A 26,255-nucleotide genomic window follows, 5' to 3' on the forward strand; every position below is an offset into this window, starting at 1 on the left:
GGTGTAGATACTAATATCTATGAGAAGAGAAATGAAATCTTTGGTTCTGTCATTGCGTAAGTTTTCGGCTATCATTGCTCCCTGGAGATGCTTGAGCCCGGTCAACATCACTTATCAAAGCCGTCTGAATTTCTCCAGCTTTGAATAAGCTAAGACTAGAGGTTTCAGCATGTTGTCCAAAACCAGTGTTCTTCTGGTGTCATATATCTGTGGGCATTGAATATGTGCAGAAGGGCTATGTGTGAAGTATCTTATCGAGTTAACTGCTCTCAAATTTAAAAAGTAAGAAAGAACATTTAGATTGCTAGGTGAGGTTGTGTGTTTAAGTATGACTCAAATTTTGCTGCAGTGGTACAGCAAGATGTAGGAGAGGACAACTGGCTTTGGGCAGTGGCACTGCTTTTTCATCCGCTTCTGGAGCGCTGCTGGAACCCGATGGCGGCTTTCCCGCATGAGCTCAGCAGGTCAGCCAGGCTATCACCTGCGGCTCCTCATCGCCCTGTGTTAAGGGACGGGCCTAGGGATAACCGGCCCGGGCAGGGTGACGCCCTGAACGGGCATGGGGAGCAGGGACGCGGGGGGCGCGGGCCCAGGGGTCCCCGGCCGGGCCGGGCGCCAGGCGCGGGGCGCACCCCTCGGCGTCCCCTCGGGGCGTTGTTCGCCCCCCGCGTCCTTCCTGCTTCCGGGGGCCGCCGCGGGGAGGATTTGCCGCAGATGACATCAGCTGTGGATGCTGGAAAGGCGGCGGCGGCGCGGAGGATGCGCCGGCTCCCCCCCTTCCTCCTCCTCCTCCTCACCAGGTCCCTGCCCTGCACCGTCTCCGTATAAAAGCGCCGCCGCCTCCCCACCCGCCCTCACTCCCTCCCTGCCGCCTGCGGAGCTGCCGCCGAGCGGCCCCTCTGCGCTCAGCGCCGCGGGGCGGAGGCGATGGCCACCGTAGTGGTGGAAGTGGACTCGGAGCCCTCCTGCAGCATCCCCAACCCGACCTCCACCTCGCCCAGTCTCTCCCACCGCTTCCTAGACAGCAAGTTTTACCTGCTGGTGGTCATCGGCGAGCTGGTGACCGAGGAGCACCTGCGGCGGGCCATCACCAACATCGAGCGAGGTGAGGCGGCGGGAGCCGGGGCGCCGCAAGCAGCGCCGCGACACCCCCCGCCGGCGCCCTGCCCCTCCCTGGGCGCGGCCGGGAGCCGGGATAGCCCCCGAACCGCAGCCCGCCGAGCCGCGGGCTACGGCGCTTTATTCCCCGGGGGGTCCCGCCGCAATCGCCCACCCTGCCACGTTCCCCCGCGGGGTGCGGGCGCTGCGGAGCGGGGTGCGGGAGCCGCAGCGAGCCCCCTCCCCGCCATGGCTGGGCGGAGGGACCGGCTCGGGAGCGCAGCGCCCGCCGCCGAGCCCGTCTGCCCGGAGACACCGGCGGGTGGGCGTGGCACGGTCCGCACTGCGGTCCCGGTGCTGCTCGGGGCGGACAAAGGGCGGCTGGCGATGGGGTGGATGGGCTGCGCTGCGCTGCGGGGCGGATGCCGCCCGCAGTCCCCGTCCCCACCGCCACGCAGAGCCGGCGGGGCTCGGGGCGTTTTCCCTCTCGGCGGCAGGGGCTGCGCGGGCGGGAGCGCAGCCGCGCCTTTGTGTCTAACTTGGGCGGTGGGACTTTTCTGTCGTCTGGACAATTTTTTCAGGACCCAAATTCTATAGACGCGTTTATGTTCCAATAAAGAAAACCCATATGAGTAACAAGGCTTTTACCCAAGGGCTCAGCCGCGTTATTGTCCGACTGCGGGCTCCTCTGACTCGGCATTTATTTGTCCTTTTCTTAAGGCGGCGATGCAGGGTGGTATTGCGAGTGAAATGACAGTTTTATAAGTCTTCGTTGTGGCTTCTGATACAATAGATTGCAGTGTGTATGCGGAGAGGAGGAAAAAAACCCCAAACAAAAAATCAACAAGCTGTTGCAGTATTAGTGGAATAAAGAATGAAGAAAATTATTGCCGGACCTTACAGTTATTTAAACTCAGTTGATAGCTGATTTTATAATTTGTATTTTTTTGTTCTGGGCTGGTGAAAATAAAGATTTCAGGAACTGCCATTGTTAAGAGTGGAGAAGCGATCCTGGAACGGGGAATTGGTAGCAGCCTTGTCATGTAGGTGTGGTTCAGCAGTCCAGCTAGGACTTCATCTATGTCTCTATTGTTGCTTTCTCAACCATTGTTGCTTTAGTTGGTTATTTCTCTGAATTCTTTTTCATTACTATTTGAGGGAAAAGACATCCTCATCTCAATTTCATCATAACCTGTTCATCTTTATTGCTACCATTGTCTCTTGAGGAGAGCTACTGAGGCAGGTGCTTTGTCATTCAGAGCTTCTTCAGCATTGCACTTCCTTAACTCTATCTAATTTTCAGTTGTGTTAGAAGAGAACTGGCTGCATTTTAATTAAATTGTAAAAGATTATAAAGCAAATTGGTAAAATTTCTTCCCTCAAGACAGCTAATACCTTTCCTCTGAAGAATTGCTCTCCAGTCTCTTCTTGAATCTCCTATTGTATAGTCGTTGCTGCATTGCTCAGTTGCTGCTATGTCCTGCCACTAAGCAGAACACCCATTTACAGGTTTAAGTGTTTAGAGGGAATGTTTGGCCTTTTAATTCATCATTTTGGATTAGAAGTCACCTTGCAGTTTCTAGTATCAGACCATCTGATTGAGATTTTTGCCTGCTAAGAAAACTCCTTGGTGAAATTTTGAGGTACATTTTTCTGGATGAATACAGTGGGAGTCTGATACTTTGTCTATGTGAGGCAATTGTGGGCTCAGATAATATTTTTCTGTTTGGAAAGTCTGTTATAGTCTGGAAAAAAACCCACTTCTTGCTGCCTTTATTCTCAACAGAGCTTTAAATGCATTTTGGTTCTTGATAACTCTGCCTTACTGTCTTCTCTGGTACATCTCCTGGGTACCATCAGTGAAAACTGTGGATTCATGCACCAAACTGCAGAGCAACGTGTCAAAGAAAACATCTGCTGATAACACATCAGTGGCGTGATGCTACGCAACCTGGTGGAATGCAGAGTCATTTCTTAATATATCGTGGGGAGGGAATGGTGTGGCAAGACGCATTTTCATTAATTACATTTTGGATGTGACTTTGCTAAGGAGGCAATTCTCCAACCCACCATCCACCAAAAGAGAAGAGGGGAGTGAAGAGAAAGCTTCAAGATTTTTCCACTGATTTAGCAGATGCTACTGGGTGTGCCCTCCCTGCTGTCTGATTATTCCTGTATCTAGTGGCACTGCACTCTTAAGACTGCATAAAGAAAGAAATAGCTCCAGTTCCGCCATGTTTACAGCAGTTATGTCCACACTGCTAAGCCATCATTGGACTGACCTTGGATTTTTCATCCACATTTACCTTTGTTCTGCCCAAAACCTGATATAGTGATATCATTCATTTAATACATTTTGTTCTGCTGTAATACACATGCATAATTTTTGCATCCAGATTTCTGAATCATGCAGTTGCATATTTTGGATAGTCTACCCAAATTCCAGCTTCAACTTGTATGCATAGGGCATAAAGGCTTTTATGCCCTTGGCTTTTTTTTTTCTTTCAAATTTTTTTTGGGTTGAGTTCTGTATTTTGGACATTGCATGGCTAAATCAGGCAATGACTGAGCAATCTTGACTACATCTAATCAGAATCTTATCCCTACCGCAAATTAGGATCACATCTAAAGCAGCTAGGGATGGTGGACCAGTCCTTTCATTAGCAGCATTGATGAATCATAGTCCGTGTTGTTTAGTGGACCTCCAGAAAGCATTGTAGTTTCTCTTCCCAAGCTTGGTGTCAGAAGCCAGGGAGCTATTTCTCTTCAAGCTTTTTGAAGTTCAGCACTCATTCATTCAGTGCACTTCAGCTTTGTGATCAATGTCAGTTTCATAGTTATTGTTTTCATATGTGCTCTATTTGTATGGTATTATATCATCTTGGTGTTCTTGCTCTCAGATATTCCAGCACCTGGAAGATATTAAAGCCTGTTTAGATGTCTTTGCCTGCCAAAACTTGTCCAAAAAATTTGCCATATGGCCAAGTGCTTTCTGAGAAAACAAAGTAAGGAGACTTGCAGAAGTCTTGCTACTTATGCCTCTGAACAAGGATGCGTCAGTCAGGAAGTGGAGGTGGCTGGTTATAGCTCAGTTATTTTTCTCAAGTGGTTATGGAACACACAGGCAATACTGTATTTTCAATTTTTTCTTGAGATTCAGATGGCAGCTACTTAATTGTTGGTGGCATGTTGCAGTAAGCTTGCTACTACCTTTACTTGGATGCTGACAAGGAAGAGCCCTGGATGCGTTCTTTTTGCAGAGGCTTCAGGCTCTTGAAATGCAGATGTTCATATTTGCATGGAGAACCTACTCAGAGGTGCAATGGGAGACTAGCACTGCAGATCTGGTTTCTCTGCTATTCCCTCTTTTCCCCTCATGCTTTGTCCCTGCAACATGGCTTCTGCCTAAGTTCTGACATTTATGCTGCCTTGAAACCGAAAATACATATAGCATGAGAAGTTGTTGTAGTGTGTGGCATTGAAGTAACATCCACAGCCTGAAACCCTGAGGGAGGTGTTAATTCTAGACTCATTCTGAGGGCTTGGACACAGACCTCTTCAGGCATCTTGTTGTCAAACCCCAAAGTGGTCTAATCCAGTAACTCCATACAAAAGCATGGTCATGTGGGGAGGAGCCTTTGGACACTTCCTCACCAGCAATCCATTTTATGTTTGCCAGTTCATTTCTGTAAATGTAATGATGATTTTTTTTGAGTGCAATTTTGGTTTTCAAAATGACAGTAGTGCTTGGACTCACTAGTAGTGTTACACCCTGCTCATTATTTCAAAAGTAGAAGATTTTCACAACAATTTCAAAACAAAATTATATAAAAATCTGAAGTATATTCTTTTTTTTTCCCAAATTGTTCATTAAAATCTTATGGAAGACTAGAAACTTGTCTTTTGGCTGCAATGACTTTTTTCCCTGGTCGAATTTCAGTCCTTAAAAATCTACTTTGGAATAATATATTTTTTTTGGTCATGTAAGTGTCAAGTGTCTTACTTTTTAAGTAGCTGGGGGAAAAACAGTAGGGAACAGAGATGTGCAGTTTGGTTTTTAAAGAAAAAAAAGATCAAGCACAGCATTTTCAAATTTCAAAACTGGAGTTCTGACACTTCATAAATAAAAGATCACTTGAATTTTTTTTTCAAAGATACTGAATGAAGAAGTCAGCAATTTAATACGTTGTATTTAAATATTAATTAGCAGCATGCTAGGTAATGCTTTTTCTTCTAAAAAGGACAACATGACTGAAGAGTCCTCTGGGTGATTCACTTCTGTTTTTGTAAATTTGTATGTTAGGATTTTAAAGTCATGTCAGGGACATTGGTAACTTACTGTAAAGTGGCTACTACTGCAGCTCTAAAGCCGGGGCCTTGAAGAATGGTTACCCTTTGGAAAGGCAGATGGTTTTTTTCTGATTCCTGTCAGAATCCTTCTGAATGCATTTTAAAAAATTGCTTTGTGCCTTGGAAGAAAGCAAGGCTGGGCTGGGAATTCAGAAATATGCAAATAGTTTGAATGCAAATAGAAAAGTACTCAGTTAAAACTTCCAGCGCTCATGTGTCAAGCTACATGCGTTTTGTATTTTGAATTTTAGGAATCCGATCATGGGACACAAACTTGGTCGAATGCAACTTGGATCAAGAACTGAAGCTCTTTGTGTCTCGCCATTCAGCTCGGTTCTCTCCTGAAGTTCGAGGTGAGTTTAAAAACAAAACTGCTAAATTACACTCAGAAATTGCCTGGCGCAGTAGTTTTAGGGCTTTTTTAAAGTTAAGAAAACTCACCTTTTGATTGAACAGTTTCTTCATGTGGCACCAATCTGTAGTCCAGTGACGGAAGCCTATTGTGGTAGGTGGTGTACACACAAAACAATAACTGGGAAGGTTAGCTCTATAGTGGGACAGAGCCAGAACTGATGTCACAGCTGCTGCACTACTGCAGCTCGAGCCCTGTGTTTCTCCCCAAAGGACTTGAACTTATTCATCTTTCTTGGTATGAGAAGCTTCATTATGGTGAGTCTGCCTTCACTCCCAGGAACTCTCTTTGGCTTGTATGAAGAAATCAGAAATGTATCGGGTTAGTAAGACTAAATCTCTTTTGCTGCCTTTTTTCCAAGCTCATTCTTCCTTAAAAGGATTCATTCAATAAACTGAAACTTTTGTTTACCAGTTTTGTGAAGTGTAAATTTTGGGTTTGCTCTGGTTTCATGAGAATCAAGTGTTCGGTAAGTTTTCTAAGTTCTCATTACACTTAATACCATTGCTGAATGAGTATAAATGAATTTAATTGGGTTTCTCGTGTGAACGCATATGACATTTTCAAAGTAGTAGAGGTTTCTGTCATTGGTGAAATAATTGTGGCCATATCCATATTGAGTCCTGTCATACAGTACAATCTACTACTGACAAGTGTTAAAAATTCCAGCTTCTAGAACCTCTCTCATGTGTGGTGAAAAGGGCTATGAAATTTTGTATCATACTACTAAATCACCTTCCTGAGGTCTGGTGCTATACACTTTTGACAAAGAGACCCTGATGCCTTTCTAGCATGACAACATTGGTTTTAAAAATGTCTTGTGTAACTAATTTTTTCTTCTTGCAGCATATGTTAAAGCAGTTTTTGCTGTATCTCCCCATATCTAGAGAGAGTGAAGCACTTCCAGGGTTAAGAAAAAATTACATACTTCTGATTCATCCTCTGGTTTGAAAATCAGCATAACCAATAAAACAATACACAGCATGAAGATTTTTGAGTAAAGACATGTAGCCACTTATTTATGTGGATGTAAACTGGGGCCTAAAATACTTGTCTTTCATTTCATTTTAATGTCGTGAAGCCAATTCAATTCCTCAGTGACATTTGTTTTACAGAGAGAAAATTTAGGAAATGCAAAATGCAGTGTATCCCATTTTTGCTGTATCTTTGTTCAACTTTAAAAACTTAGATCCTATGATGCTCCTGTAGCAAAAATATTACAGCATGACTTGTGTTTTTCCTGCCTCTTTTAGATTATACATTCTAATACCGCTGCGTGAATTAAAATAAAACAAATACTCTACTTTCATATAATAAATAAGATAAGCTAGTGCAGCCCTTTTCCAGCAGAAAGAATGTAGAATTGTTTAGGAATTTTTCTCAGGGAATTGTATTTTTGATTTTTTTCCCCCCTTGTTGTTTAGACTTAGCTGTTTAATCTGTCATTGTGTTGAATTCTAGCTTAATTGCATGTGACTGGAATTCATCAACATATCTGACAAGCAGAAATGAATGTGTTTTTCATGACTGCTCAATCTTTAAACAATAAACTGCCAAAATCGGTGTTTACAAAGCATGAAGGGAGCCTGAAACTTGAATAAAGGCAATATCAAGGGATAAAGCTATCCATTTTGATCAACTTTTCATCTAAAATTTTGTGGAGAAGCGCATTTTTACCTCCAGAAGCCCACTGTACAGATCAGAGAATTATTTTAGTTTCTTTCTGCTGTTCTCTGATATTGAATTCCGTATGAGGCTCCTTTGTATCCTCTCTGCTGTTTGGCAGAGAGAAGGCTTTTTTGTTGCCACTTTCTAATAAGATGTCAGAGTGTTTACTTTGTTACAGCACCCAAATATTAAATTTTGGGTGTTCAACCATTGAAACGGTGGACTATCAAAGAGATGATTGTAAGTCTGTATTCCTTTGTGGTCCCAAACTCAGAAGTGGAATTTAGGTAACTAGGTGATGCTTTGTCCAAGGGAAATATTCATCCAAGGTGATGGGATTGCCTGTGGAATGTAATTAAACAACCTTTTTCTTTCCAGCCTTTTGAATCTGAAGTCTCTGTGCAGCTCACATATAGGGACAGTTTACTCTTGAGGAAGGTTCCTGGTTTTCTCAGGTCTGACTGCTGGCTGACTGGAGCCTGTTTGATGATCATGTTTAATCATGGTAATTGGGGTGGTGGCTCAGTATGTGCTTGTGTGCTTCTCAGAACAGCTTGAGGATATGGGCAGCAACAATGTGAGGGGTAGCAATCTTTCTGCAAAAGGAAGCTTGGAGGAAATGGGGCCTGTCCCCATGCCATACACCTATGATGTCAAAAGAAAGACATGCAAGCGATTGTCTGTCAAAGCATTTGTGTGTTTTCACTTAAAGAATTTAAGGTCTTACGCCCCTCCCTGTGTAGTGAATAGCAATGTAGGTACTGGTACTGAAGGGAGCATGATTAGATCCCAAGACTATTTTTGTGTTCTTTTCAAGGGGATGGGTTGTCAAGGTAATATTTGTGCACACTGTATTCAGCTGTCGGGCAATTTATGAGTGATTTGTGATTACTTAGAAATAAGATTCAGAATGGAAATTCCTGCAGATCTTTTCTACTACCTTGTAAAGCAGCTGACTTGGCAGACTCCTTAATTATTATTCAGATCTTGGAGAGGTGATGTTGCCAGGTGCTGGTGAAAAATGAGTAACAGAACTAATTAATTGGTTGCCATGACAACAGGCACCATGACTTTAAAGGGGTATTCCAGTGGTGCCTCTGTTTTCTTTGTCATGTACTGATAACTTCCATCTTATGGTAATATGAAAAGGACAAAAAATGCAAACAATGTACAAGCTGGAAAAGAAAATGTGCATCTGGTAGTGAGGCAGAACAAGTGGAGAGTCTTGGAAAGAGCTCATTTGAAATTGCAGCTGTACCTACCAATCTTTGCTTAATTAACAAGAAAGTTTCAGCTGCATAAAACATCCTCACAAAAGACCATGTTTTTGGGTGGGGTAGGCTGAAGCTGTTGAAAGCCCTTCTGTAAGATTTGTACACTGGTATTTTATCTGTCAGTTTCCATCTGGAGACACTTAACTGTTCCATTGGTGCATATTCAAGCCTTTGTCTAGATAAAATCCATTTTATTTAATAGCTGTTCACCCCCAACCTTCTAATAAATACTGCTCAAGCTATGCACTGTGGCTACTTTTACTTTGTCCTGTGGTTATCAAGAACGTCTGTGCATTTCCTATGTGGATAGTACCTGGAGGCCTCCTGTTGCCCATTAGCCAGTGCAGAGGCCAACTGCTGACTTGAACGAGTCCTTCCTTACCTGTGCCTAGGACTATTTTATTGCCAGCCTGCCTGCAGCCAAAGGAGATCTTGGCAAAGTGCAAGAAATGTTTTATTTCCTCTTGGCAGCTATCTGCAGCAGCAGTGGGCTTGCCTCCTTCGGGCTTCCTAAGAAGTCTTTGCTTTATGGTACTGTCATTGTTCCATAAAGCCTCAACAACTCCCCTTCTGGCAGTTACCATTTCAAAAGTTACGGTTTCGGGCTGCTCATAACCTACGGAGAACTTTTGGGTCTGGGAATTATGGTCAGCAATGTGCACAGCTCTGTACTTCAATGAAGTGGTGTCTAGTCCCATTTCCTTTGTCAAAGCAGATCTAAAACCACTGAACATCACACCTAGTAGCTTGCCATGTGATCTTGTGGATCACTAATAAAATCCTAAACACCATGGGTTTTGTGCTGATTTACTTGAAAACAGCAGTTCATCAGAATTCCTCAAATCGGGACATAGGTACTTGAGCTAAACCTATTATTTGAAATGAAAGAAAGGGAAAAGTGACAGGAAGTCAACACCAGATTTTTCAGGCGCTATCAGAATGCCAAAACTGCCCAGGAATTAATTTTGATTAAGATCTCAGTTGGCCTGGTATGCACATTTAGAGATATGCTACAAATATGGTTCTTCAGGTATTTAGAGGCTGTGATCATAGCTAGAGTAGCTATTGAGCGGGATCATTTTAGCTCATTATACATTTGGGGAAGTTAATTATAGTTGGCAGCAAGACTTGCTTTGTGTCTCAAAGTATTTGCGCATTGAACGAAAGAAAATGGAGGCAGACTGGGAAAGGTAATTGAGCTGACTCACGCTGCAGTGGCTGCAAATGGTGTCCCTGCAGGGTGACCTGCAGCTGCCACTGGCCCAGGGCTGCAGCCGTGGAGCTGCTCAGCAGCACAAAGCCAGGAGCCCCTGGGTCCTGTTAGAGGGTGTTGATGGGAGCGTATGCACTGGACTGCTCCTGAGCTTTTTGTGGGGAGATGCAAGGATTTTGGTGGTTTGGGAGAGGATTACAGTGTAATAGCCTATGTGTTTGGATACAAAAATTGCAAAAGCCTTCTTTTCTTAGTACTATTTAAAAATTCTAGAGATTCTAATAACTCTTTTTATCATCTTTTTTACAGTGAGTAAGGTGTTGCACTTATGTGACAATCATTCTGGCATTGACTTCCATTTCTGCTTTTTTTAGGAAAGATCTCAAAGAAAATTAGCATGCATTTGCATTGCTGCCAAAACACTGGTACCTGCTGATTCACACTAAGCTATTAGTGTAAATCAGCAAAATTAGTGAGACGTTATTTTTAAATGCCTGTATCAAAATTAAATACAGTCAGTTCAATCATTATAGAAGAGCCCCTGTTTTATGGGAACAGGTTTTGGCTTGTGTGAGGCAGCTACCAAAGGCATGGGATTAAGTTAGTTACGAATAATGATAGCATTTTAACGGCATTATGAAATTTGAATCCCCATTCCTCTTTATTAGAATGAAAATTAAGCATACCTAATATGCTTATAATATTCACAGGTATATTCACAAAGGTTACTTTGTTAACGGTTTTCTGACAGAATTATAATTCTTAATGTGTTGCGAGATTCTGCAATCTTTTTTGTAATATTTTGTCTATGTGGGATTTCTGAAACTGAAAATTTAAACAGTATTTTATTTCTGACCTCTGCCCAGTATCATTTACAGATGACCTACCTTTCATCTCTTCCATCATGGATTTATGATAAATATGTAACCAGAATATCATTACCACTTTTAAAATCTAATTTATTTTTGTCATGTGCAACATTTTTGTCAGATGTCTGTTTTTCTTAATTTTGTTAAGATTTACCTACTTTGCTTTTGTGGAATTTTTTACTTTCTCATCTAATTTATCAGTTACTTGAGAGAAATATTAAAGGTTTTTAATTGGCCTTTTAATGAGAAGAGACTGGATCCAAAGATCTCTGAAATAATTGGATTGGATTTCGGATTAGAGAAAGTACTATCTAGTATTTTGAAGTTGGAACAGAAACAAAAATACCCCTAATTAGCAAAAAAGTGAACATTTTGTCTTCTTTCTTGAAAGATACAAACATTACTTCATATGAAGTGAATTGCCTACCCCAGTATTCAGAGATAGAACCAGACCCAGGTAAGAAGAGTTGAGACACTCCCTGTCTCCAGACTGGGTGGAATGGGGAGCTCATGTTTACTCCCACTGCCATCTGTAGAATGAGAGTTGGCACTGTGGCTGCTGAGAGCGACCTTACAAGTGCTCCAGCTGTCATCTGCCTTGTAGAGACAGGTACAAGAGGTGCATCCACACTGGCCGCAAATCCGTGGATCCTGACTGCTAGGAGTATCCCACAGTACCTCACAGCCCCTGTGAGTAGGCGAGTTAAGCACTGCAGTTAGTCCCAAATAGAAAGCTGGATACTTCTGTAAGAAAGGTGTATGCTTTTGCATCAACCCCCCAGATGGTCCCACCAAAAAGACAAGATGGTTGGTTTGGGGTTGTGGTTGCTGGTGGTAATCTGTTCCTAGAGCTGAGAAGAAAAGCAGTGTTTCTTGTGACCTGGATTTGCAGATTTTAATCTGTTTGTGATTCAAAACCAGTTTCTGATAAAATAAAAGATTGAGTGTAAAAAATTGTATCAAAATAATAACCAATTCATAAACAAACTTGTGTGAATTTCAGTATTGTTTTGGTGTTGCAATTTTATGTATTTTAGTACTTCAAAGCTTGTCTGTAATGGTGAGATAAATCACCATCTTGTGTCCCTCTGCCCCTGTCTCATGCATTGCTATGTGTGGTACATTGTGCCCATCTGCAACTCTGGAAAGCTTGGGGTGTTATTTAAAACAAGCAATCAACCTCACAAAAGAACCCTCCAAAGCAAAAACAAAAAAAGAAAAAAAAATTCTTTTTTGTGAGAGATTAGCCACATTCTTAGCCTGTATAATCTCTAAGTGATTCTAAGGAACTACGCAGACTTTCATGTGGAAGTCAACTCCCCGCTATCAAAGGCTGCCTTTGGAAGCTGGGCCAGTGTCACGACAGTGCTTTCCTTCAGTCTTTTCTTCAGAGAAGACTGATGCCAGCTTTGTCTCCCATGTCCTGACTAATGAATAAGCTTTCCTAGGTCTTGTAAGCTCTTCATAGTGGATTGAATCTCTCCCCACACCTGAGAGACTGGAAAGAGCAAAAGTAAGAAAACTCATTGGTCCAGATAAAGGTGAGTCAATAGGTGAAGACAAAACCAAAGAAACAACCAAAACCAAACCAATTACAATGGCGAAGAAAATTGCTCAGCACCTCACACAGGCAAAATAATTCCCAGCCAGTCTCTGAACAGCTCCCATCTTGGTAACTAAAAACCCCACCTTCCTCCTCTACTTTAGCTTTTGCTGCTGAACATGGTGTTGCACACAGGTATTTGTGTTCCAGTCAGGTTTTTATTTGCTGACACCATTGTTTAACTACTCAAAGCAAAGGGGATGAAATTTGACAGAGCCCTAAGAGAGGCAAGCTACAGGAGTCTTGCTTCTGATCTTAAGGCTTGGAAGCAGTACACATCCTGTCATGGGTATTATGGCCTTCCAGCATGCTTTCTTAACCTCAGACTGTGTCCTGTAGTTTTCCTGGTCTTCTAGAACTTGCACAACACTTGGAAAAACTTTTTAAAAAATGTATATTTTGTATGTGGCCAGTACTTTAAACAGATATAGAAAGTAAGCCTTCAAGAGTATCTTGGGATAGGATTTAATGCTTGTCTCAAAGCAATAATTTAATGGCATTGCTCATAATAATTTATATAGTGCTATTGATTTTTTCAAACCTAACATTATTAGCTGCAAAGCTCAAATTCTAAAAGTTCATTAGGCATGGAAGATTTAAATATTTTTCAATACTAATTAGGCTTTTGCACATTTACCATTTCCCAGCAACTTTACATATTTTAATCTTCCTGTCCCCTGTTTCAGTAATTCCATTCTTTTTGTTTCAATGTGCTATCTTATCTACCTATCTATCTAAAACCTACTCTTAAAAAGTAGGGATGGGTGTTTTTGATCATAGGACCATCTCAATGGCCTAAATAGTTTGGGTGCACCAATTGTATTCTTGAAGACTCCCTAGTGAGAATACTTGCTCTGGACCTAACAACCCTCTGTACCTATTAAAGCCTGTAATTATAACAAGAATCACATTTTGTCTTCAGCTTTGGTGGGACAGTGTCATTGTATGTCAAGCAGTGCATTATCATGTAAAAGGAGACTTTGCCAACATACTCATTTTGTGATGAATAGAAGGATCTTAAAGTATTAATCTGTTAGGAGCTGTTGAGTGGGGGAAGATCATTTACTGGGTTGTGCTAATTGGTGTGGGTTGTGGGTTCTCCACAGCCATTTGTAGACAGTAGTCAGAGGAAGGAAAGCAAGAAAATCAAGCCTTAAACATGATAGACTTACTGTTCAGTCTCTTGAACAGTATAGTGCAGCCATTCATTAGACCCCTACATACCTAAAAAGGTATTGTTTTCATCTCTGGACCTTTTCATGGGCTGTGTGCACCCTTTGTAATTAATTTGCTTTAAATTAAAAGTATATTCTGGGCCAAGAAATCTTGCAGAGCTTCCTGCAGAGAATCTAGAAAATATTTAGAGATTCACTTTATTTGGTGTATCTCTACTTTTTTGAGTTTCACACAGCACGTTACATACTTGAAGAGTTGATGCTCCTCTGACTTTCATTCCTAACTGGAGTTTTCATACAGTGTCGGGAGACAGCTGGTAATCTATGTAATTACATGTGTCCTCATGAATTCCTAGAGTGCTCTGAGAATCAAGTGAGATTTTTAACATAGTGCTGCTCTCCAGGGTAGCAGTTGTGTGTTGTATACAGCGTGTTATATTCAGGGTAATATTCCAATCCTGGCAGATTTAACACTTTTTGCCTTCATGCCTAGACTTTTAGTCAGGGACGATGTTAAAGAAGGGAGCGCCCTGAGATCTTTCTTTCACAGTGGGAAGTGAAAGAGTGGTATGCAGGGCAGTCCTGTAGAGCTAGCCCGACAGCCACAGATGGCTGGTACCTCCACCCAGGAGAGTTCTGCCCCAGACTTCAGTCCCTTGAAGAGGAATGATCTCACCAGTGATGGGCCTCTCAGAAGATCCATCAGGAAGCTCTCACCAGACCAGCATTTATCTTCCCCACAGCTCTGAGTTAACAGGGCTCTACTGCCTTGTTTCAGAGACAGCTTTGGTAGCCCTGCAGGGGCAGTTTTTGCATGGACACAGCAGAGATCAAAGGCTTCATTCTGTGATGCTGATGTTTAAAAATGTTATTTTCCTTATTTCTTTAAATTTCTTAAGTTTATTTTAAACCTTGTATCCTGTTCCTTTCTTTCCCAAAATGCTGTTTTCAAATTAGCAGATGTTTTCAGGACTTGAGAGAAACTTGTGTTCATCCAAGATGACACTTACCTTCCTTTATCCATGCTCCTCCTCTTGGAACCTTCCTATATGTCAGAGTAAGTCATGGTAACTTAATGGAAAAATGTGAATGGCATCTTGTCAAGTTTGGATCTTCCAGGTGCACTGCCTTGGAGCCGCACCACAGCTGACAATAAATAATATGTACTTTCTAAGAGATGAGTTTAGGAAAAGCTGTGGTCAGGGATGACTCTGCTCACAAATTATGTTTTGTAGTTTTACTTTTGTTTCTGGCTTCCCTCTGCTATTAAATATGTTTGAGTTGACATCTGTCCCAACTTTTTTTTTGGTCTTACTTTTGAGCAGATGGACATCTCTTTGTCAGTGATTGTTAACTTAGTCTAAGCAATAACCAAATCAAGTTTAGACCAAGTCCTTTCTGAACCCCACCAAATCTTACTCTCATGTACTGTCCCGTGTTTCTGACTGACTTGCAAAGATGGGACACTCTCAGAAAACACTAGGCCAATATTAGACCTTTTGGTTGGTTTGGTTACCTAAACTATCTAACAAAAAACGGTTGGTTTTTGTTAGTTAGTTTAGGTAACTTGGTTGGTTTTTGGCTATGGAAGTGGATGCCATAAAACACTTCATCAGTTATCATGGAGGGAAAAAAAAAAGAGAAAGAAAAGGTTTTCAACTCAGCAGAGACAATTCTGAAAACAGCAGAGATATGGCTTCTGTGCATCTTGCTGTAGTCCTATGATAACAATCACCGGATTGTAAGTGGAGTTACCAGACAGGTTTTGTCCACTGTGTTCAAATCACAAACTGGCCACAGAAAGCTTGGAATCACTTGCTCTAGGTGATGGCACACTAACAAAGAGATTCACTGCTGACTTTGATTTTTTTTTAAATTTGTACTGTACAGTTTTCCATGTTCTCACCAAATAGTTCATAAATTCTTGACAATTACTTATGAGATCCGGTGAAATAGGAGAATCACAGAATCATAGAACTTGATGAGTTGGAAGGGAATTATAAGGATCACTGAGTCCAACTCCTGGCCCTGCACAGGACACCCAAGCAACCACATACACCATGTGCCCAAAAGCATTGTCCAAACACTTTTTTAACTGTATGAGGCTGGTGCTGTGACCGCTTCCCTGGGGAGCCTGTTCCAGTACCGAGCCACCCTCTGCGTGAAAAACATTTTCCTTGTATCCATCCTAAACCTCCCCTGACTCAGCTTCATGCCACTTCCTTGAGTCCTGTCACTGGTCATGAGAGTGAAGAGATCGGCAGCCATCCCTCTGCTTCCCTGTCACAAGGATGTTGAAGACCACAATGAAGTCTCCCCTCAGTCTTGCCTTCTCCAGGCTGAGCATCCAAGTGTCCTCAGCTGCTTCTCATATGGCTTCCTCCCAGAAGAGCAAGAAAGTAGAAGCAATCTCAGTCTTTCAGCTCTATTCATATTTCCTTGTTATGTATTATATCTTTTAAATTGTTACAATTTTCAAAAGTCAATCTTTTCCAGTGCAAAATAAAGTTGTAATTCTCTTCTGGTTCAAAATCCATTCCCACCTAAGTTTCTATATAAAATTAATCATATCATGCAGGTAAAGCTAGTTTATTGGAAGAAAAAAAAAACAACTTCAAATTAGCAGTTAAAAAAAAAAAGAAAGAACAACCAAACAAATGCAAACCAAACAACTGACCACATTATGTTTCTTAACTTTCTCATTTTTGGAAGTTGCCTTACAAGGAATTGTACTTCCTCATGCTGCTTTTACCAGTAGATGGCATTCTCAATGGCCATGCTCACTGCTGTGCAGTAAATTATCACATTCTAAAGTCAGTATGAATACTTCTGTAATGTTTTTATGTGTTAGTTCTTAATGTGAGACATATGTTTCTATTTTTCACTGAGATCTTGCTGGGAGTTTAAATTTTAGAGACTTCAGCTCTGTTGACTGTGAAAGATGAATCCCTCAATGTGAAATGAGCTCAACAAACTTCAGATCTCTCAGTGTCAATGAAGGAAAAGCTCATTCAGGTCAAGAACTTTCTCAGGTGGAATCACTATCTCAGATAGTGATCATTTTATGGAAAGGTTTAACATTAACTCTGCAGAGCTAGTAGGGGAAAAAGCAAGATCATTATACACAGCTAGATTTTTGCATAAATTAACACATCTCTAGATACAGATAAGAAAATCAACCTGACAAGATCATGTATTCTCTGTATATTCTGGGTACCTCCAAGAGGCCTGAATGTCTCCCGTTCAGAAGCTGCGATATAATCCACAGTCAGACCTGGAATAGTGCCTGTCTCTCTCTCTCAGAGCACAGTGTGGAATAAGACCTGAGACCTAAGCAAGTAAAGTCTGACTCACTTGTCAACTTTAGTACATCTCAGTTTTTTTCCCTGTCTCCCTGTCTCAGTCTGTGCTATGACTTTCTGTTAGGAATATAGGAGTGCAGTAGCAGGTAGTTTGACAAAGCAAATCAGTGTTGTCCATCTAAAAATACTTGTAAGTGTTCGTACAAGTTAAGTCCCAGTGTGGCATTTTTCCTTTCTCAGAAATGGAAAAAAAAATCATAGCTTTCTATGTGACTGTAGAACACATAAATCATAAATCGAGCTGTATCATAAATCAAGAGACCTGAAGTTTACTTCTTAATTTTGCTCCTGAACTATGTAAAGACTAAATGTGGCAGTCACAGTCAGGTGCTGTGGACGACCCATGATTTGGATTATTCATTTGCAGTAATGTAATGGCATTTATTTCTTTTTGTCTTGCTTCAGTTTTCCATCAAGGCCAAGTGTACCAGTAGGGAATCTAATGTCAGTGATTTATGCAGTGTGGTCTTCATTAAAATTCAAAATGAGGACACCAACTCTCTTCAAATAAGCTAGTAAGATACTAGCCAGATGTTAAATGTAAACACTAAAGGGATCACTCAAATTGATTTGAAAATAACAGTAATAGAGATGGAAAGCTGAGATTAGCCATTTGTGAAATTGTGTAATTCCTTCAGATTTCTGAGTTGTATTAAAAAAAGAACACATTACAACCTTTTTATTAAACAACACCTGCATACATTTGCATGGGCAAAATCTTTTCATATATGCAAATACTGATAAATGGACAATCAAATACTTTTCATCTCATTTAACTGCAGTGGAGTAGCAGGGCTCTCAATGCTTACTGAAAGCAGCTCTTTGTTACCATTCATTTTAAAAAACCCACAACCCAAACAACAAAACAAAACAAAAAAACCCAGAAAATGCCCAAAACCATAGACAGCAGTTTGTCTTATTGTGATTACTTAAAAACACTTTGACAAACACTGATTTTGAATGAGTGTAAATTATGAGGATTTTTACTGGAAACAGGCAGGTCTCTCTGGATCTGCCCTGTTAGGTGTTAAAGCAGCATTGGACTGCTGTTGAAGAATTGCAGTCTGTAGATCCTAGGAATGCTTGTGAAGAACTGCGGTTTGTAAATCCCATCTACAGAGAGTTTGAGGGATATGGCCCTGGGAACTGTGGTTTGTAACATGTTTCTACATGTAGTAACATGCAACACTGCTGGGTTGCTGTGACACCACTCAAAATAAAGTGTAGCACTTCTCTTCTATGGTATCCTTGCCAGTCTGCATGGTGCTGGAACTGGAAATAAATTGACTTCTATTAGTCAAACCTCTGTAGGAAGCTGAGTGTCTCTACAAAAACTGTAAGCCAAGCTGGTGAAATACTGCCTCCCATCTTTAACAAAGCTTGTCAAGTGGGAGTGAAATGCTTTGAAGTGCTGCCACATGGTTGTGGAAGTGTGTGTTTTGTGATTGCTAAAACTTTTTTGCCAGCTCTAAATCCAGGAATGATTATAAGGTAAAAGTTAAAATGTCATGGGGAAATTAAGGAAATCACATTTTGATTACCCCTCTGAGTCTGGCTTAATGATTGAAAAAACCTTCAAATCCCGAGGAAAGAGAAGTGCCAAGGAGTAGCCTTTTGCCTTTTGTCACCTCTGTTGAGCCATCCCCCCCACTCTGCATGGCTGCTTATCTCATGGCTGCGGGTTAATTAGGAGAATTTAAGGCTGAGGATGTGGAAGGGAATTTAAATTGCATCTGTATGGATTAGGATCTGTTGGAGCTCATTAGCATGCAAGCAGAGTTCCTGTGCCTTTCTGTGCCTCTGCCCAGAGCTTGCATCTTCCAGGCATTTCCACACTCCCTCAGATCTCTTGTGCCTTATGGGCCTGGCCCACATTTTCATATTAGCACAGTTTAATTAGGCAAGGAGATATTGCCATGACTCCAGAATTATCTATGGTTGTGATAGATCAATATTTATTACAGAGATTTTTTTTCAAAAAAATGTCTGCTCTGTTGGACAGGTTTGCTCATTCAGAGGCCCTAGAGCCATTTAAGAAACAATTAAATCCTCTCTGGTGAGAAGTGGAATATTAAGAAGGATTAACACTGACTGACCGTGTATTCTCTCTAGTTCTATCTGCATTCTTCTGCTTTGCTATTCTTATCTGACACGTAGGTTTGATAGAGGGAGTTGGGTTTGGGGACTGCTGCCCTTTTCTTGCAGCGCTGCAGAGATAGTGGGAGGATGTCAAATGGGTCAATGTATCGGCTAAAAATTATCAAACCCAAAAGTAAATATATGTAGATGTTGAGTAATTTGCAAGCACTGTGCTGGGAAGAAGTTTCCATAATTCCATTAAATTTATTCTGATTATCCAAATTTTCAGTGAAAGGTGAGCATGGCATAGTCTAGTGTTCTAAACACTTAGGTGAGTGGCTGGGTTTACAGGGGCCATACAATAAATGCCAAATGAGGAGAGCTTGCATGACCAGGTCATTATTTATTCTCATTTCATTATTTTTCTCCTCAAATTAATTTTAGTATTTTCTACAAGGGAAGCAGTTTTCCCATTTGGGAACATGTTAGAACAATATGTAAATTCTGTTAATTTATGAACATTCACAAAGGTCTTGAAACAGAAGCCATAAATCAAAACTTTTTAGCAGAAAATGTCAAAGTGAAAGACTTAAAATTTTGTACATTTTCCTTATGTCTGGCTTTGCTTAATATATGTTTGTAATACTGTATAGTAGAAATATTTCTATTTTTAAATTTGCATTTCTCCAGTTAATGAGTTATGAACTACATAGTAATGTTACTTTGTGTAATGAAGGCAGTCAACCCTTCCATTGTTTATTTCTCTTCTCCATAGGTAAGTACTATTGTCTTAAGCTAAGGAAGAATACTTGTGCGTCTCTAAAACTTAGAACTATCATCAGTCATAGGTCTATTCATTGACATCTAGTAATAGTTCTCCTTTTAGTGTAATTCCCTTTGAAAATTAAGTGTGTAAAACTTAAAATGTACTGTGGTTCATATGGAAAAATTAAAATACTGCGCCTCTGCCTATAATATACAAGAACAGAAGCTTCCAGTAGAAATCTGATGGCAACATTTACATTTCTTAAGTCAAGAGAAAATATTGAAAGTCATGAGATTTCTATTGCCCAAGAAGGAGGAAATAAATACTACCTTGTTTTAATCTTTGGAGGGGAAAGTGCAACTATGTTGTTACCATGTTCCTTAAGCATGCCCCTGTGTTGTTTTTTTTTTTTTTTCAAATGATTATGCTGATTCTAAAAGAGTATTTGAATTGTGTTCATTTAATACTGAGAGAGTTACATGTCTCACCAGTGCCAACACTTTGTGATTGTAATGAAGTACAGTTCACAATTTATTTCACAGTGCCCATAATTACACAGCCTCTGTGCAATCAGCAAGATTTCTAAAGGGAGTCTATCACATCTAAAAGAACCCTTTCTTCATTGCACAGCCTTAATTTCACCTGACATTTTGTCAGCCAGGGCAGAAACTTTGCAGAAAGCAGGACAATATCCCTGGTCTCCTTTAGACTTAAGAAGGTGGAAAATTAAGTTATTATAAATCTGCTTCTAATTATGTTAACAAATTATTACATCATGTAGATGAACCTGCTGTAGATCTTAGATATTTCTTTTATTGTTTTAGCAATTTGCTCTATTTGTTATGCATGAAAAATGTTTTTGATAACCCATGTTGATCATACTTGCTAATGAACCACTACCTACAATTACTGCACTTAAGCGTATATCTTCAGAACATACAATGTTAGAGGGTTGCTAATGAGCTCAACAGTAGTTGAAGACACAAATTAATTAAATCAGGGTTATCTTGCCTGCCAAAGTATAGGACGATGGATGCTGCCCCTGGAAGATGCTGGAGCATGTAACCTGTGGCTGTGTATTGAAGGAAAATTTTCGTTGTCAATCTGTTTCAGAAACTGGTAATGCAAAATGTTTTCTCAGTTATAAAAAGGCAGCAGATATTTAGTACCTTACTCAGATCAATTTATTATGAAGCAGCATGACACTTTGTGCTGTGAATCTTTATAATGCCCAGAGGCTTTCACATGAAAATTGCTCATTTAATTTTCACTGGATTACTTTTTTAATTTAAACAACAATAATAATGTGAATTTAAGTGCAGAGTTCAAATAACTTACAAGGGTCCTTTCCCAACCTTCTTAACCTAATTTTGGAATATTAATATTTTTGAAATGCAGCTTCACATTTCAAAGATAATTTTATTTTTTGTGGGTCTTTTGTGGAAAGCTTATTGTTATTAGTTCTCTTAGTCCAGCCAGAGCAGTGTCCTTACCACCAAAGCATATAAGACATTTTTTAAAGGAAAACTTCTGTCAATCCAGCAGCTTGAAAGAAAGAGGGCAATAAACACAACTTGCACTATGTCAGTGATTTCCAACGTCAAAAAAAGGGACCCAGAATAACACTTAGATCTATGTGGTTGGAAACCAGACACGTAGAAGATGTACTTTGTCATTGGGATGGATATTGCTAATGGAATTGCCTGTGAGAGCTCAGTCTGCCAGATAATGAACAGGTCAGCTCTGGCACAGCCTCTCAGGCTGCAGACTCCATCCTCTCAGGCACAGGAGGAGTGATGGGTTAGTGACAGCACTTCTCAGGGGAGGAACGACAGAGGCTGAGGAATATATCAAGGGGGAGATCAGTGGTAAACAGACAGACTAGATGGCTTTTACTCACCTTCTATGCCATCTCTGGATGTCCCCCCTGGCTATAGAAGAATAAAATGGCAGAAATTTACTGTCATATAATTCACTTCTGCATGGGCTGAAAGAATATCCTTCAGTTCCTGAAGATTTAATTATGTCCAGTTTTTGTGGCTGCTGCTGGAAGAAGCTTTGAAGAGGGAGGGAGTAATTTTTTTTTCAATTTTTCCTTAATTTTCTGCCCATTAGTGGGCTCTTTCCATAAAAATGCACCCAGGCACCAATCCATGGGGCTGGAGCTGTGATCTGTTGAGACCTTTTGTGGCACCTGCTCACACCTTCTGACAGGCTCAAATGTTGAATGAGAATGGCCAACCCCCTAAGGTGGGGATGGCCAGAGACCCCCTTTGTATTTCACAGTGGCCAGCTGCTTTCTTGCTCTCTCAGTTGTAAGTGCAGAACACAGAAGCCAAAGTAGACACAGGCATTAAGTTGAGAGCCAAGTTTGCCAACTACGTTTCTGCATTTTATGATGGAAAATCATCAAGGTAAGGCTGCAAGAAAAGAGCTCCAGAATCACTCTGGAGGGTTGAATTTGTTTTTCGTGCAACTTTGTTTTGAGATGGCTTTTGAAGCAAGACCATCCCAAAGTGCTGGATTTGGTACATCCATCCACCTGCAGCCAGCCCTGGAAGAGAATGGCTCTAATGCTCACTGAGAGGAGGAGAAACAGGTGATGTGGGAGACTACAGAAAACTTTCTTTTCCCTGGTGTTACTCAGAGGTTTACTGAATGGGCTTTAGTCATTACTTGTAAAAATGTTTTATTGATTATACCAAAACGCAGTGTAACTAGTATTGCCCTAATTTTACTTTTTTTTTTTCCTTTTTTAAAGCCAGTGAAAAAATTCTATCTGGACTTTTCAAAAGCCTTTTATTTTCTTATATTAGCCCAAAGGAAATCTTGCTATCTCCAAAGTAATAAATATATTTTTTTTCCCCTGGAGACAATTCTTATTAATAGTCTATGCCGAAATTCAGCTTTTGTGAATTCAAAAGTTCAAAAGCTACTTGAAATAGCTTTTGTGTTCCCGTGAAAAGAAAAAAGTGCATCATATACTTCATGTTATATGTCATCTTCAAACATTAATTTGGGATTAATCAGTACTAAAGGAAAATTCTTGCAAAGCTTAAACCTTTAATTTTACCTGGTGAGTGGCTCTTCAGAACACAGACAACCTGTTCAGAACAGTCATCAGCAAAAAAAAAAATTGTGAGGATAACGGGAGACTCATCATTATTGTGTTTCTCTGTAGCTGGGTTTGGGCTTTTTTTGTTATCTCATTCCTTTGTTAATGGGTTTGGGGTTTTTTTGTTATCTCATTCCTTTGTTAACGGCTCCCTTCTACAGTATGAACCTAATAAGTGGGAATAAATTGCAGCAAATCTTGACATGGTCACATTCTTCAGAACATTAAATAGCCTGTTTAATTACAAAGATATCTGCATTTGTTAGCAAAGTAATAAAATGCACAAATATGGAATCAGTTCCCTAGTGGGAGACCATATGTGCCCAGGAATGCTTAGTCTGCATGAACAGTTAGCAGTTTATACGTGTATGTATAATTTGCATAAATGATATAGGGGCCAAAGTTGACAAAAGACCCATGTGAAAAATTATTTTAGTATTAAGTGTTCTTCCTCTTTAATGAAACATAGGAGATGGGAAGCCATGCCTTTGTGCCTTATATTAACAGATTTCCGTTCTGAGTTTCTCTAGAAAGAAAGCTGAGAAAATTTTTATTAATATCAGAGGAACTCATATAGTCAAATTTTATGCAGATTGTATTACCAAATATGACTAGTCAGTGCTGCTGCAAGCCATTCTGTCTAAACTTAGTTCTGCTGCTGCCACATTGCCACATTATGTGGCCTACATGATTGTGTGGACCACAGTGTAGTGCGCACTAACAGCGAGGAAGGCAAAGGCAAGAGCTTCCCCCATGGAGCATCCGGGTGTGCCCTTGTTCTGGATGCATGGGTCAGGGAGTCATAGAGCCCCGGGTTATGTTTGATCTGTTGGAAACCCTTGTTCCCTTTGTCATGCTTGCTTGGACTTGCTCATATGTTTTTCATGTTATTCCACATCTTTTGAAGGTTTCCCATCTAGTTAGACTCTAAGCCCATCAGCATAGGAAAATGCATAATTGTCATGAAGACCACTGGATTACTGTAAAGGCCAGAACTAGATAATTCACGAGAAAATTTTAAACTGAGAGGGGTAATTTTAAATGAGACTTCATTATTTATTGTATTTATAGAAGAAACAAAAACAATTTGAGCACTAGAAATGTAGCTGAAAACCAGTGTTTTTCTGAAATTTAATTTTGCATTTCAAAATGGTATTATAGACTTTTAACTTCCCATATGTTTTTCCTAAAGGAAGCAAATTACTGTAGTCAAATGGTAGAACACTCAGAACGAGCTTACGAATAAAAACCCTGAAAATGTCTTGTGTCTGAGCTCTTGGGCCATTCCCATGATATGGTTATGACCTAGCTACGACAGGTACACTGCAAATGATCTAGAATGTCAGATGGATTCTGATTAGATATATAGCCAGATCCCAGGAGGAAATAAAAGAAAACAATTTTTTTGTTAGGAAATTATATTATGTTTATATCATTCTGTTGATTTCCTTTGCTAGACCACTTCACATGTGTTGCTGTGGATCCAGATGTTGTCTTACACTTGTTCCTGCTCCACACAGAAAGCAGTGATGCCAGCTCATGATAGGCCCACATGCAAGCCTTACTTAAACTATTTAATGTGTTGTTATACAAGGTTGCCAGGATTTCTTTAGAAGAATTATGCAGAAATATGATACTGAGTGAACATGAGATAACAATGTAAGAAACTCAGCTACTTCTCATCAGACTTGAGCTCCAAACCCTTCACCAACTTTGTTGTCCTTCTCTGGAGCTGCTCCAGCAACTCAGTGCCTTTCCTACCATGAAGGGCCAGATCTAAACACAGGATTTGAGGTGTGGCCTCACCAGCACTGAGTACAGAGGGACAATCCCTGCCCTGCTCCTGCTGGCCACACCATTGCTGGCACAGGCCAGGATGCCATTGGCCTTCTTGGCCACCTGGGCACTGCTGGCTCACGCTCAGCTGCTGTCACCAGCACCCCCAGGGCTTTTTCCTGTCATTCTGCCCCAGCCTGTAGTGCTTCCTGGAGTTGTTGTGACTGAAAAGGATTACCTGGAAATTTGTCTTGTTGAATTTCACACTACTGGCCTCAGCACATCAATCCAGACTGTCCAGATGTCTTTGTAGAGCTTTCACAGCCTCCAGTGGAGCAAAACTCCCTTCCAACCTGGTGTCATGCACTAACTGAGGGTGTACTTGATCCCCTCATCCAGATCAGTTATAAAGTTACTAAATAGGACTGGTTCCCAGACTGAGCCCTGGGAGCAGCACTGGTGACCAGCCACCAGCTGGATGTAATTCCATGCACCACCACTCTTTGGGCCAGGCCGTACAACTGGTTCTTTAGCCAGCAAACTGTGCACTTGTCCAAGCCACAAGCAGACAGTTTCTCCAGAAGAATTTTGTGGGAAATGGTGTCAGAAGATTTGCTGCAGTCCAGGCAGACAACGTCCATGGCCTTTCCCTCATCCACTAAGTGGGACCCTTTGTCACAGAAGGAGATCAAGTTAGACAAGCACATTTCCTTGGGGCACATTCCTTGGTTGGCTCCCTCACCAGCTGCTCCAGGACATTATCTTCCATATCCTCCAAGAACATCCTAGGCTGTTTCATCTCTGTTGTGTTGCATTTCCAGTAGACATCTATTAATTTGATGTTCCCCACAAGCACAAGAGTCAATGATTCTCCTAGCTGCTTGTAGAATATTTCATCTGCTTCTTAATCCTGGCTGGGGGTCTATCCTGGTCTCTCACCAGGATATCTGCTGTGTTGGCTTTCCCCCTGATTCTTACCCATGAACAAGGAACCCTATTGTGACCATCATCAAGATAATCAAAACACTTCCTAACTTGCAGGTCTACCCAAAAGCCTATTCCTCCTGAAGTGTTTATAGCCATCCATTACAGCACTCCAGTTTCACAAGTTGATTTTAAGGTAATCTGTAGAACTTGTTGCCTTTTTTTCTCTATTGACCCTTAAAGTGTCTGAGAACTAGACTAATCACTGGTTGCCAGTAGCACTTGAGATGGTATTGCAAAAACTTGAGAGATTCAGAAGCAACAGTACTCACCCTAAGGGATTAGAGTAGAACAGGCAGCTTCTTTATATTTAGCAAATCCCTTTGTCTAGTCTTGTAAAATATTTGTTACACATTTATTTTTGTGTCAGTTGATAAGCTCTGTGTGGTACAAAAGGAGATCACAAAAGACAGGCATGAATAAAATCAGACATGCAAGGAGGTAAGAGAGGGAAGTGAAATAACTTTCCATTTCATCTTTCACTTGTCCTTAAGTTGTCACTGGATAAGTA

At 40.8% G+C, this 26,255-nt stretch overlaps 1 protein-coding gene across 1 annotated transcript in view; it reads left to right on the forward strand.

Annotated features, from left to right (window-relative positions):
* Window positions 1-894: 894 nt before the first annotated feature.
* Window positions 895-26,255, forward strand: part of MAP1B (microtubule associated protein 1B) — a 72,208-nt gene continuing 46,847 nt past the window's right edge. Inside the window, exons 1-2 of the mRNA XM_058823479.1 lie at window positions 895-1,105; window positions 5,700-5,801. Coding sequence (XP_058679462.1) covers window positions 928-1,105; window positions 5,700-5,801 — 280 coding nt within the window. The 5' untranslated portion in view covers window positions 895-927. The remainder of the gene's footprint in view (window positions 1,106-5,699; window positions 5,802-26,255) is intronic.

Source organism: Ammospiza caudacuta, chromosome Z, assembly GCF_027887145.1.
Source record: "Ammospiza caudacuta isolate bAmmCau1 chromosome Z, bAmmCau1.pri, whole genome shotgun sequence".
Lineage (NCBI taxonomy): Eukaryota > Metazoa > Chordata > Aves > Passeriformes > Passerellidae > Ammospiza > Ammospiza caudacuta.